General features: G+C 43.5%; 1 protein-coding gene across 2 annotated transcripts in view; it reads right to left on the bottom strand.

Annotated features, from left to right (window-relative positions):
- Positions 1 to 15,026, bottom strand: part of PGGT1B (protein geranylgeranyltransferase type I subunit beta) — a 239,403-nt gene that overhangs the window by 137,916 nt on the left and 86,461 nt on the right. For both annotated transcript variants that reach the window (XM_069226500.1, XM_069226501.1), the window contains 2 exons: positions 5,158 to 5,225; positions 4,478 to 4,629 (listed from right to left, as the gene is read on the bottom strand). In XM_069226500.1, coding sequence (XP_069082601.1) covers positions 4,478 to 4,629; positions 5,158 to 5,225 — 220 coding nt within the window. The remainder of the gene's footprint in view (positions 1 to 4,477; positions 4,630 to 5,157; positions 5,226 to 15,026) is intronic.

Below are 15,026 nucleotides of genomic sequence, written 5' to 3'. Positions count from 1 at the left end.
TCTTGTCACCTGTGTACGCATGTTGTTTATGATAAAGTATGTGTCACATGTGCCGGATTTGTATTTTAATGTTTGTCTGAATACTTCAGAGAATATCGTTAGACAATTGTGCGGTGCATACTTGTAACTTACATGTTATGTAATTGTCTACTGAATTGTCACTGCTCTCTTCTAACTTGTTTTATCTGCACACCAGGTAAAATCCTGTGACCGCTCCATTCATTTTTACAACTTTACCCTAATGAAGTAGAGGAATCCACCAAAAAGCCCTAACGAACGCCCGAGACCTAGTTAGGCTGTCGAAGGGCAGAAACATGTAGGCACCACAGAGGTACGTAAGGGCCATGGCACCCACTAATATCCTCTGATTATAGTTTATAGTATTTTTATATATCCCTAGGGTACCACCTAATAAAGGATACTTTGTGGCAGTAACTGGATCCCAGATATTTATCCAGGAAAAAAATATTTCTAAGAAATCCCTCAAAATAGTCCAACTTGAGGTCGAGTCCCCCATGGTAGTACTATCTTACCAGGGTGGGACGAGGTGGCCTATGATGAAGCATTTCACATTACGTGAGTGAGCCCACCTCGTCCAAATCTTGGAATTGCCAGGATTTAGAGCAGGAAAGTGGCAACAGAGAGACAGTATTTCCAGATAAGCATTTAAAACAAGTGTTTAAGTGCTCCCATATAGGTTACCATGTCAAGTTGTGTTTGGGAGGTTTTACTGGAGGCAGATGTGGGGGCCTAGCTCAGCCTCTTTTTTCCCTCAGTGTTGGAGGTATTTGAGGCTAAACCTGAGAGGCAAATTTGAGGGCTGGGCCATAGCTAGTTGGCCTCACTTATACAACCAAATCTAAGCAGACCTGAAGCATTGGTACTGATCATATTTATCCTTCTGAGGATGCATCCATATTCTTGCCTTGCCCTGTGTCAAGCATACCTCTTCAAAACACTGCCTATGGATATACCACAGTCAGAGCAAGCTGATCTGCAGTGCAAACGGATTACACTTACATGGTCAGGTAGTAAATCATGACTGAATAAAAAGCTTTTGATGCCTTCTAGGGGTGGCTTGGCATAACCAGACTGCCTTAAATATTACCAGGCAGTGAGTCTCCAAATACCTGTATCATAGTCAGCTAGAGTCAAAGATAAAAGATGGCTGTTGATGGGTCATGCTATAGTGGGCTGTCAGTTGTGGGAGCTGGCGCAGCTGGATAAAAGTCACAGACCACACAAATGCTTTCCCGACAGCTCCAGTGAAAACAGACTTGGAGATAAGGGAGTAGGTTGCGCTTAAGGGATAACTGACGTTCTTTCTAAGAGGAAATAAGGGGTGTAGGTGTCTAAGAAGAAATAAGGGGTGTAGGTGTCTAAGAGAGGGGGGTGTCGACTTTAAAAAATTTAAGAAAGTGGCCAAAAGCATTACATGTTTGCCTCGGTGAGAAACACTGTACAAAGTAAGACACTGATCGCACTGATATCTTACATAATGACACTAGTATTTCGTTTTAACCTGAATTATTAAGTACTTTTCTTCGTGGAAGTAAACCACTAGGGTGGACAATCAATTACTGTGCTGCTGTTTGATTGCTGAGTTCTGAGATTGCACACTCCCACTGTACCACCTGGGAAGCCTGTGACTGCTTGCCATTGGTGCCACTGAGATTTCTTCCACCAGGGCCAGATTACATTTTCTGTGGAGTGCAAGGCATAATTCGGAGAACAGAAAATGATAGACTGCACTATTTGCAATGACAACACTGGGTACTGCATCCAACCACCAAAGAACCAGCAATCAGGCCCCTGATCAAATCTGAAACATTAAAAAATACATGGGCTTTATATCAAATGTATACAAAATACTCCTAGATAGCCAGCAGGTGCACACACGCCCATCAGGAGAGTCCTCTCTAGCGAATTCTTGACAGGATAAATCTTAGTCTGAACCGAGAGAGTGGTCCCAGCACATTCAAAAGTACACCACAAAGGTACACTGTCTATAAATTCATTTGTCGGTGGTATCTGACCCCACAGTGCCTGCATACAATCTTCCTAGTGGTGCTGGAGATGTGGTGCTGAGCACCTATTGCCATATTTGGTGGATGTGTGCACACATACAGATGTACTTAATGGAGGTACTGGGAAACATTAATAAGGTTTTTAGAATTCGGGTAATGGAGGACCCAGACTTGGACCTGCTGGGAGCCATACCACCTCAGCTGGAAGGCATGAGCAGGACTGCCGAGGCAACACATCTGCATCAACGCTCTTCACTCTGGCTACTCTATGGTCAAATGAGAACTTTGTACAAAACGGATGAGTGTCTGGCCATCATCTACCACTCCTCTCTCACTTGTACAACTTTAGACGCTCAAGATTTCCCATTGTGCAAAGGCTTCTTACATACTAATAAGCCTCATCTTGCCTCCTCCTTCTCCAGTGCTCTCATTTATCACCCACCTGGCCAATCTTCAGATTTTTCTCTTGCGCTGGCTAATGTTGACTTAATTCATATTCACAAACTATCTAATTTTATGATACTGGGGGACTTCAGTCTTCACTTGAGAACCCCAACGACTGTGCTTCAGTGGTCTTCACAGATACTTTCTGAACCCTGGGCCTAGCCTCCAAGGTCTTAACCTCCTCCCAGTAATTGGGCCACACTATGAACCTTATTCTGTATGAACTTTCCAGTCTACAAACTCAGGTTTCATTTCCCCTTTTAAGGACAGATCACCTTGATATTCCTTTCTCTCTCAGTTTCTCCAAAGCTTCTAAACCAGCCCATGCCACCAGTAACTGTACGTCATCATTGGTCTAAGATCACAAACTCTCACTTTGCTACGTCCCTTATAGACTATTTCCCCTCACTAACAATATATCTTCTGCGTGCAGTGCTTTGAATGACTGGGTGTCAAGTGCTTTTGGCACTATTGCCCCTTTTAAATAATCTTGTTTGCATTGTCTCACTCCCCCTGCCCCCGACAGACGGATGAACGCAACTGTAAAAAGCTTAAATGCTTTGAAGACAATTGTATATTACACTGTCAAACCAAACTTACGTATATAAAGGCCATCCATCCAGCACTAATGGGAATTTATTTAGGATGCTTTGACCTCCTCTTATTCTTCTAAAATATCCAGTGTGGCTAATTTCTCCTGGGATATAGTTTCCATTGTCATATCTTTCTTGTATCCGGTCATCCTTCACTATTCTTTTGTCATTCTCAGAAGCACTGCACTTGCGTCTTTTTTTCCAGGCTAAAATTCTAAAAATCAGCATTACCACAAAATACCACTTTGAGGTGAGGCCCCTAGGTTTTTTCACCAGGTACCTCAGTACTTGCCTAAAGTGGCCCACAAGGAGAAAAGCTCCCAAGATGCGCCATCACACTACCTCCAGTCTCGCTTCGTAATCCAGGAAGCGGGCAATGCATGGAGGCTAGAAGGAGGAGGGAGACCCACTAGTTTGTGATGCCCTTTTGAGACTGTTCTGATTGGTTTTTCCTACCTGCTATTTTATTTATATTTGTAATTTTTGAGTAATGAAGCCAATGGGTACACAGCAGTACCAGAAAACAGAAGAGTGTTGTAGGACCAATGCAAAACATATCAAATTGGAAAGATAAGGCAAGGAATTGATATTCACTTCGATAGGCTCTTTCAAAGGTCAACAGACTGATGGCCAGATTTAGAGTTTGGCGGAGGGGGTTACTCTGTCACAAACATGAAGGATATCCCATCCGCCATGGTACGATCCTATTATAGCCTATTGAGATCGTAATACGGTGGATGGGATATCTGTCACGTTTGTGACAGAGTAACCCGTCCTCCAAACTCTAAATCAGGCCCTGAGGCTGGTGAATTAGTGATTGGTTTGGAGTATCAATTGGCGCACCTTGTCTTGATATTTCTGGAGGTCACTGAGAAGATCACGTTTCCTCAACAACCAATGTACATATGACAGTGCATTTATTATAGTGGGAACATAGCTATAACAAACAGATCATTGTAAAATAGTGAGAGGGCTACAATGAAGGTGGGTGGATGGACTTGAAAAGGAAGTAACAGCAAGAAAGGAAGGAATGGAGGTGGGTCAAAGGGCGGGTGGAATATGGGTCAGGTAGCAGCGGATGGGTAGGGTGATATAAGCATATAGTGAGGAGTTGCATCGGCAGGGTTGGAAGTTAAAAGCAAGGCATGCAGGGGTTCAAGTAGATTTCATTTGTGTCCTTTAATTCGGCAGTTAAAAGGTTTTTTAAATATTAAACTTGACCTCTGTTGCAGCATACTAAAAAGAACCAGCACAGGTGCTTGGAGAACTAACCAAAAACATAACCTAACATAAAAATAGAAAATAAAATGGAACAAATTGAGTAGATTTGTAAACTTGTGCTTACAGTTTAGAAAATTGAATAATGTATGCCAAAAGATACATTTGGGTGCGTGTTTTAAAGGCAGTGTGTACCTTCCGTCTTCCAGTTGTAGAGCCCGTACTCCTGCCAAACAGGCTTCTTTATTTACTCGACTTAAATCATCTCCAAGAATAACCAAGGATGATAGAGCGGTGTAGGTCATTGCTATGTGTCCACTGTCATAAGGATGTGCTACACTTGGATTCTGGAAGAAGACGGAGAAAATATGCACTTTTCATTACCCAAGTGAAGATTATTCCACCATTTTCAGCAGAGGTGGACACACATACTTCAAGAAAAACATCACACCTTATAAACTAGTCTTCCATTTGTGAAATTAATGAGTAGTAAAATATAGATTTAATCTATTGTGATTGCGTTCTCCCAACTTTTGGATAATTGCCATATATTTTAGGACAATACACTCGCTCTCATTGTAGAAACGTCCCCCCGTCAGTCTTTTGCAATCTCATGTTCCCCAATCTAACCTCAAGTATATTTAACTGTCCTAAATTCAGTTTCTTCACTTCATATAATGTTTGTACACAAACCTTACAAAAAATGCTGAATTAAATCTTAATAAAATTGTACAATACAATATGTGCATTATTCGTCTCATTTGAAAGGTTCACCTCGTTATAAAATAAAAGATTTACTTAAAATTAAGCACAATAATGATCTGATGTTGCTTTGCATTTTTTATATTTTGTAAAAATACATGAACACTACTTACTTTAGATGGATTGAATGGTATGCCAAGATATGATGAGCCACGAAATCCACAGTGGCTTAAATTTGATCCTAAAATGAAATACAAAGAAAGCTTAATTTACGCCATAAGAAGGCTGCCTAAAAAAGTTTCATGCTGCCAAATATATTTAAAGGATTGTTGGCTCTTGCCTCATTTTAAGGCTTTGAGGAGATGCAATAGCGTGAAATACTGCACAGGCCACCATTACCTGATAAACATACATCTCTATTTGAAATCAGTGTGTTGTGGGCACTGAGACTTTCCTATGTTAAATGTAAGTCAAGTGCTACTTATCTAGCTTTTATAAACATGGAAGTATATTTAACTATTCTCTTTCCAATTTGCAAAAATAATTTGACAGGAAAACAATATCATTTAGCACATGCTTTTCCCTGTTTTGTCAGTGCACTGTCCGATTTATTAAAATGCCACCTGTTTGGGAATATTGACCCCCCCCCCCCCCGAAAAAACAAAAGAACGTATCCTACAGACAACTACCATTTAATTGCGATCCTTATCACTCTAGAGAAGATGCTGACAAGGCTGGTAGCCAGTCAGTTATTTGGTTATCTCGAGGAGGCCAACATTTTAGATCCCTAGCAGACCAGGTTTCGTTCAGGTCTTGGCATCTAAACCACATTGGTTAGAAGCGCTCTCCCCTGCATTGCCACTGGACACAGATCTGCAGGGTTGCTAGATTGGACTTCAGAAGCAACTAATATGGAAATTAAGGTAGCCCAGCAAGGCCCGGACCAGATCCTGGTTCAAGAGAAAAAAAGATGTTTGTCAGTGGCTAAATTGTAATGGATGTTCTCATAGAAACTATTCACTTTGAATACAAATAGCTGCCTAACTCCTCGCAGAACACTTGAGAACATGGCAGAGTGCTGAAAGACAAGCCCCTTCAATTTTTTTCATAGAGATAGCTAGCTGTATTCTACATTTTTAAGTGGTCTCTTGTAGGCTAGTCTACCTTCAAAGAGGTTTTCCCCAAGTACGTTCCTGTTGCAGTTGCAAGTTTAGTATCTTTCAAGGTGCCAGAGAACCAAGCCTTCCTGGATCTGGCAGACGAAGTTGCACTTCTTTTCCTAGGTACATTGTTGGAAGAAACAACTTTTAAAGATGAGGTAAATTAGGCCAGCATTTCACGAGTCAGACAAATCGACCATATCAACTGGACTATTACCAAGTTTCCGTGAATTATCAGTAGAATCCATGCTTTGAAACAAAGGCCGGGACTTTAGGGCACCCTGCTTTAACAACTCAGTCTAGATGAGCCTGTCACAAGTTTGTTGTAGTCAAAGTTCAGCTCTAGAGTGTGACCCTCCCGTGTGTGTTGGACCCCTAATTAATTGCTTTAAAAGTGCCAAGGAACTCCTGGTAACTGCTGTCAGAACAGTCATTGATGTGCATATTAAAGCCTTCGTGGTTTGATGTATTGCAGATGCACAACAAAACCTATCCACATACCTCCAGAAGGGTGTTAGCCACCCCGCCACACCCACCCTGGTATCAGGTGGCCATACTCCACTAGCAAAAGGTACTTTGGGATAGAAGTTTGAAGTTAGCCGGCAAGTTGAAGTTATTGTCAAATATGCAGCATAAGGATTTGTCAAATCGATTATTCTGGAGATAAAACTATTCTTGTTCTGGGCATGTACTGGGCTTGTAATTCCTCTCTTGCAAGAGAAATAAAAAATAAGTTTTGTTGTAATTCAATGTTAGGTGCCTGTTCCTCATCCAGTGTTGAATTTTACAAAAGCAATTTATCAGGATTTATGTATGGACAGATTCTGAACTAAAATTTTGTTTCGCCTTTGAATTGAATGAGGCTGATACCCAACTCTCGTCATTAGTTTGTCTCTTGTGATATTACTTATAGTTTGTATTTCTATATTTCTGAGATCTATTATGAAATAAGCACTTGAATGGAGGTGGTGAGGAGTGTTCCAATATACCTCTTTTATTGTGTGGGGTGACCCTCAAGGGTTGTGTGAAATTATGGTTTGCTGTGAGAGATTCCTAGTAATAAGGTCGCTTGGGAGCTCCAATTTAGGTTGAAGTCCCCTATGAAGATGTTTTCCGAGCATGAGAAAAGTTGGTCTGTCATGTAGTCAGTGTAGTAGTCAAATATCTGGCTTTGTCTGAAAGGTGATGTAAGATGTAGAATCCTGTGAGTTTCAGTGTTACTTCTGATGTCAAAGAGAAGGCACAGAACATTAAGGTTGTATAGACTACAGACACTCCTCAGCTCAGCTTTACTATTCAGTCTTGGTGTAATAACAGGTAACCCTCTTAAGTGATGTTGTCAAGGTGGGTCTCAGAAGTCCTATTGCATTTCAGTGTAGCTCACAGATCCCAATTGTAGTTGTGATTGCTTAGAATTTCATTTGTTTGTGTTTCTGTCATGTACCCTTTGTGGTGAGGAACATCAGTGATGCCCTATACCCTTGTCTTCACATTATATGCCCCGTGTGTCTTTTTATCTGTCTGTTGGCTGTGCAGGAGAGAGATGTTTTTAGAGCTGCAAATCTACTGTGTATCTGTTTAGTGGTGAGCGATGCACTCTTCTCATATGTGTTTTATATGGGCTCCCTGTTCAGCAAGGAAATGATGTCTGCATCACAGGAAGGACGTAAGACCAGCAGTAGGAGGGTTGTGCACAGTGCTGGAGGTGTCCCTAACCATATTCTATCATAACTGACTAAGGGGGTCATTCTGACCCCGGCGGGCGGCGGGAGCCGCCCGCCTGGAGGGAACCGCCAGAATACCGCTGCGCGGTCAAAAGACCGCCGCGGGTATTCTGGGTTTCCCACTGGGCTGGCGGGCGACCGCCAAAAGGCCGCCCGCCAGCCCAGTGGGAAACACCCCTCCATGAGGATGCCGGCTCCGAATGGAGCCGGCGGAGTGGAGGATGTGCGACGGGTGCAGTAGCACCCGTCGCGAATTTCAGTGTCTGCTGAGCAGACACTGAAATTCAAAGTGGGGCCCTCTTACGGGGGCCCCTGCAGTGCCCATGCCATTGGCACTGCAGGGGCCCCCAGGGGCCCCACGACACCCCTCACCGCCATCCTGTTCCTGGCGGGCGGAACCGCCAGGAACAGGATGGCGGTGAGGGGGTCGGAATCCCCATGGCGGCGCAGCAAGCTGCGCCGCCATGGCGGATTCCCATGGGCAGCGGAAAGTCGGCGGTACACCGCCGACTTTCCGCTTCTGGCCGCGGCTGTACCGCCGCGGTCAGAATGCCCGGCGGAGCACCGCCAGCCTGTTGGCGGTGCTACCGCCGACCCCGGCCCGTCAGAATGACCCCCTAAATCTAGAAAAACATTTTTGCAATAATGGTGTCCTGACTACTCAGCCTAAACAAGGATGCCTTTTGCTTACCAAGGGTCGCTTGCTAACTACATAGCAGAATTCATTAGATGCTGACTAAGAAGAGACATTATGATAATGCAGCCAGGAACATCATCAGGAGTGAAGGTCCTTGCCTCATTAGTGTCAGAAAGATGTGCTGCATGACAGAGGCAGACTCTAATATGGTCAGCTTCCCTCTTTGATTGAGTCAAGACACCAGAAAATTGCTGAACTGGGCAGGCAAATAAAGCCAATAATGGATATAATGGAAAGAAAGCGCTACCTTCCCAGAATGGTGGATGAGAAGGCCTTGCAGGACTGGGCTCGGCACGTTGGGTGACAAGAAAGCAAAGTTAATGCCTCCAGAAGGAAGTTGCTTATGCTAGATGCCACAATACCATAGAGGGCATCAGAAAAGGATGGTGGCGACACCAAAACAAATAATAAGAAAACAGGTTTACAACGAACGTGCTAAAAATGAAAGCCTCTTTGCATCACTAGAAAATGTGCAAAGTCACATCAAGAGAGTGGTTTGCAAGTGTAAGAATTTCACTGCTTCAGAACTGGCTAGCAGAAAAGGACAGGTCCACTATTAATTCTTGCCCTCATGACTCAGTGACCAGTCAAACTTCTTCCACAAAGAGCTTTGAGGAAGAGGAAGAATGCTGAGTGAAGAGGAAGAGATGCTGAGCGCTGATCCCAATAGACCACTCAATCAGGAAATGTCAAACTTTGATTTTAATTCAAACAAGCATAATGCAGGGTGGGTAGGAGCGGAAGAATATACATTTTCTTTGCCAGTTATCCAGAGATCACATTGGACCAGTGGATCAAGAAAGTGAAGGATTAAGTGACAGTCTTCTACAAGACCCTCCTCAGTTTGACACTTTTACAGTCACTTCTTCTACCAGATCACTCTAGAAGACCTGGATATTTAGGGAACTAATGCTGCAACATCTTCAGAAGAAGTACTTAGGAGCTTCAGATTTTGTTTTGGAAAACCTCAGATTGTTTAAACAGTTGGATGGCCTACCTACATTCCAAAATGAAGAGCTACCCCTTGTAGGAAGCTGGCCTGCTGTGTGGTGAGCACCTACGGTGTTATCACCTTATACTAGGTCTAGGTATCCCCTATTAGTGAGGTGTAGTCAGTGTCTAGGAAGACAGGGTCCTCTAGAGGTAGCTGTGGATGGGCAGCCAAGACTTATCTGGGAGACATGCAAAGCTTAAGCAATACCACTGTAGTCACACAGCACTTACACACATGATAAAACCACACAGTGTTTGAACAATAAAGGTACTTAAATATGGTAACACAAATACCAAAAATACTATATAGGCAATACCCCAACTTGAGGTAAGTAAACACACTATTGTATGTACATTAGAAGTCGGGAATTAGCATAAAAAGCCATTGAAAACAGTGAAAGCAATAGTAAGTACTGAAGGCCAGGTGGGGGGGAACCAAACCATATACTAAGAAAGTGGAATGCGAAAGTCGGGCTCCCACCCAAGAAAGTGGAATCAGTAGAGGGGAGCTGGAGGAACTAGCAACCCTAAAATGTAAGTTCCAGAGTGTCCCCAGAGACCAGGAGAAGAAAGGTAAGTACTTGGTTTTCCCTAAACCCACAGAAAGGACTTCAGAAGAGGTTAATGGAAGACCCAGACAAGACTGCAAGAAACCAAAGGTGGATACTGGTAAAGGAAGACTTGGAAAGGAAGGGGACCAAGTGCAGTTCATGGTAGAGTGTCTGGTGCTGGCAGGAGCCTCTACCCAACCGTCTGTGGATGCAGGACCAGGTCGACGGTGGCCGAAGACAGTCAGCAGTGCAGCACTGGAGCAGCTGAAGAGTTCCTGAAGTGATGCAGTCGATGTACCACGCTGGAAGAAGGATTGCAGAAGGTCAGTGGTGTGAAAAAACCACCAAAAAGCCTGGGCAAAGGCAAATGTCATGGAAGAAGAAATACAGAGCTACCGGGGACCAACAAGGTCCAGGAGGACTCAACCCATGGACGGGAGTCCCGGGTGACCCTCAGTAGTGAGGAGAATCAAAGGAAGAGGAGGCAGCCCCCACAGACAGGAAGCACAGGAGTCGAGGTGAGGCCTACCCAGCACACCTAGAAAGGAGTTACAAGTCGCTGGAGAAGCAAGCAGAGGGCTGAGCGTCTCAGGGAAGAGTCCTGGGGACTGGGGCTACACAGAGCCTGAAGATCCCTTGGAGGAGATGCCAACAAGCCCTGGTAGCTGCAAGAGTCGCGGTTCACAGGGCCACTGTCCTGCATGGACAGGCAAGGGCTTACTGTCTCCTAAGTTGGACAGCTGATAGAGAGGACCAAGGGGACCACTCCAGACCACCCCCGTGATGCAGTATCTACACAGCTCTGGAGGAGAGGAGATCCGCGCAGCTGGTCATCATTGCAGTAGGTGCCAGCGGATGCAGGGGAGTGATTCCTTCACTCCAAGGGAGATTCCTTCTTGCTTCTCTTGCAGATTGAAGACTTGTCGCCCTCAGAGGATTCACAGCTGGGGAAATGTTGCACTTGCTGGAAGGAGCTGTGCAAAAAATGTTGCAAGCAGAGTCGTCGCTGTGGATGCAGATTATCAGTTCCTGGATGGTCCAGTTGCAGTTCCAGTGGCCAGAAGTCAAAGTAAACATTTCAGAGGAATCCTGGTGGAATCTTGCACGTCCAATCTGAGGACCCACTCAAGAGGGAGACCCTAAATAGCCCTGGAAGGGGGATTGGTCACATAGCAAAGTGGCCACCTATCAGGAGGGAGCTGTGACGTCACCTGCCTAACCTGGCCACTCAGAAGCTCCCAGAGGTCTCTGCCCACCTTGGATTCAAGATGGCAGAATCAAATGGCCACCTGGAGGAGCTCTGGGCACCACCCCTGGGGTGGTGATGGACAAGGGAGTGGTAACTCTTCTTTCCATTGCCTAGTTTCGCCCCACAGCAGGGACTGGGGTCACTGGACTGGTGCAAACCGGTTTATGCAAACAGAGCACCAAATGTGCCCTTCAAAGCATACCCGTGGCTTGAGGAGGCTACCCCTCCCAAGCCATGAAACACCTATTTCCAAAGGGAGAGGGTGTTGCCTCCCTCTCCCAAAGGAAATTCCTTGTTCTGCCTTCTGGGGCTTGGGCTGTTCAAGCATCAAAATGTCTGAAACCTGTCTGTAGGATGGCAGCAACGTGGGCTGCCCGGGAAAACCCTACAAACTGGTAGGAGCAAAGTTGGGGTCCTCTAAGGAGCCCTCAGAGTGCACTGAATCATACAACCAATACTGGCAACAGTATTGGGGTATGATTCCGACATGTTTGATACCAAACATGCCCAGGTTTCAGAGTTACCATTATGTAGCTGGACATAGGTAGCGACCAATGTCCAGTACACGGGTAAAATGGCTTTCCCGCACTCACAAAGTGTGGCTGGAGTTCGCGGGGCACCTCTGCTCATGCAGGGGTGCCCTCCCACACAGGTACTTGCACCCTGCCCTCTGGGCTAGGAGGGCCTGCCATGGGGTGACTTAACAGTGATGAGGCCGCACATGCTTATATGTCCACACTTTAATATAATACACCCTGAGGCCCGGGAAGAGGCCTGCCTTAGGGCTGACTGACACATATTGAAGATAGTGCTTTGGCTTTGCCACACACAGTGTGGGCACAGTTGCGTCCGAGCAGTTTAACTGCACCTGAAGTCTGCAACAGCAGGCTTGCTGTCAGTAGTTTACTTGGGTCACTCAGGGTGTCACAACCAGTGCTTCAGGCCCAGGTGACTCCTTTATCCCCCCCCCCCACCTGCCCTGGGTACCACTGGTACTATATACCAGGGACGTATAAGGGGGTTAAAGTGCTTACCAATTAGGGATACCAATTCACATATACCAATTTAGGGAGACAGCAATAGCACAGAGGCCTGGTTGGCAGGCTCCAGTGCACTTTCAGAGTCATAACCAGCAGCATCTAGAGCAAGAAGTCTGGGGGGTGATCATCCAAAAAGGGCACTTTCCTACAAGGGCAATAAAGAGTATGGCAGCAAAATTACTTACCCTCTCATGTTACTTGACTGTGTAGGATGTGATAGCTGTCATGTGTAACCTATTCCATAACTAATGCCATCCTCTCACATAAAAAAAAAATTATGAAAAATATCTTACTCTGCCCAACTGTGATCTAGTAGGTTTTCTATGTTAAGGCCCTTGGTGTCTCGAAAAAATGCTTTTCTGTGCAAGAGGTGGTTTCATATAACTGGGAAAACAGAAACATGATGTACACCAATACTTTGTCTCTAGTTCCCAGGAAAGTGCCTCATGAAATATGAGATAAGGTATCTTTTTAACCGCACGCCCACAAGCTGTTGCTAATTGTCTTTAAGAGACCCCTTCATATAGTATCCTTACTTATACTGGCTGCATTGTTGGGTAAGATGTTAGGCACAAATGATTTGAAGTGTAGAGTCCAATCACTCTTCAGAGTTATGCCTTCCTAGCTGGAAGCAAGTTTGAGGACATGCTGTATATGAGTTGGGGGTATGCATATAATGTACTGCTTGTGTTGTCAAAAAAGCAGCATTTTCTCAGACATTAAAAAATCTAGCTTATGTTAAAGACAAGAATGCAGGTATTAAATCCCTGTCTAGGATCAATTTTCAGGATAGAGTCTGATGGAGATCCTTGGTTACGTTAAAACTGTTCATGTGCTTACTATTAGTGTTCTTCAACAAATAATGGTATGCCTAGTAGCATTTTCTTCATTACATGCCAGCACACTGAACATCGAGAATATTGTAGATATTTTTAGGGAACCTCTTCCAGTTGGGCCAAATACATGTATTTCCAATTAAACACCTGTTTCCACTCCTCATTGCCTAATTGTCTGCTGCAAAGCAGATTTTTGAGCTACTATTTAAGGCATTTTATATATATATATATATATATATATATATATATATATATATATATATATATATATATATATATATAAATATAGTTTCAAAAACTATTATTGCTATAGCAGCAAGCAACAGTTTTATCTTCCTTATCAACATAGTAGGAAGGCAACTATGTTGTGTTTATATCGATACGTTTTAGATCACCTGATATTACAATGTTTTTGAATTGGTTCTAAAGGTAAATTCAATTTAAGTGATGTGCTCCCCACATATGTCTCCGGAAAGGCAGGCCTGAAGAGATAGGTGTCTTTATACAAAATCCCTGCAGACCGTATACTGACAACAGTCAGAATATTTTAATAGGCCAGACTATTACTCGTTAATTAATAATAATTTAACTTTCTGTCTTACATTGTAGCACAACCAGATACATTATCAGACAGCTCACTCCCTTTATTAAAAATAGAAAGTAGTGCAAAGATAAACTCTGAATTCAAGATGAAGAAGTATCCAGTGAATACCTGCATCTCTACCCAAGGTATTTATAAAACCTTCTTCAACATAGGACGTTTAGATTTCAGTGTACCTCAAATCCTGCAAGGAAAAGGATGTCAGAAATCCTGTCATATCGCTGACAGAAAGAGCAGGTTTATTTTTGTATTTATTTATTTTTAACTATGTTTAACTTTAGTCCAGTGCTCTAGTCATTTGATGTATGGGTCAATATATTCTGAAATTATATTTTCATCTCTTGAAGAATGGATGCAGCTTTGTCAAGTACTGCTTTTGTTTAGTAGTCATTAAGCAAGTCAGGTCATGACCTATAAAGTGAACTCTGTACACCTTCAAAATCTACCAATGTGGAAAGCCCCAAGATAAGAAAACGGTAGAATATGAGAGTATGCATCTAATTACTGCGGATTGATGCTCCGAAAGCTCATCCTACATGTCCATCCCCATTTCTAGAATGCTTCTTCGGTGCCCACCACTTCTAATAACAAGACGCTTGTGACAGGCACTGAACTATTTGTAAATATTTTTTTCAAAGTGTATTTAGTGATTTTGACAATCAAAACTGCACAAGAATATAATAAATGGGATCCTGCAATCCCTGTATAAAAGAAAGTCTAATTTCCTTATTAAAGAGATCTGTGGTGCTCTTAGTCGCCTGTATTAACGAAATCATGTAGCTGCTCAACAGTAATACCGTATTACTGTTGCGCTGTGACGTCACAATGCCTGCTACCAAAGCCAGCATTCTAGGGGAAGGAAGGTCATAGAACATAATTAAAGCTGTAGTTTCAAAAACGAGAATGAAACGTGGCTTTTCCTTCTTCAGCTCTGTTTTTCTAAATCACGAGTGATGAGGCGAAATTTAAGGCAACATGTTTACTTTTTTGCACTTTAGGAAATTATAGCAAAGATAGTCTGTGTAGGTTTCTACACATTCGGAAGAATCGTTTTTTAAAACCTGACTTGCATTAAACTGATGTAAATATCTTTTTGCAATAGATATCTAAATCCTTTTTAGTGCGTTTAATTTTGCACTAGAGATTTTTACCTAAAATCCTTCATGTTTGCAAGGATGCAGTGTATTTCAC

The sequence above is a fragment of the Pleurodeles waltl genome, chromosome 1_1 (assembly GCF_031143425.1).
Source record: "Pleurodeles waltl isolate 20211129_DDA chromosome 1_1, aPleWal1.hap1.20221129, whole genome shotgun sequence".
Lineage (NCBI taxonomy): Eukaryota > Metazoa > Chordata > Amphibia > Caudata > Salamandridae > Pleurodeles > Pleurodeles waltl.
This window is presented reverse-complemented; position numbering and strand designations above follow the sequence as displayed.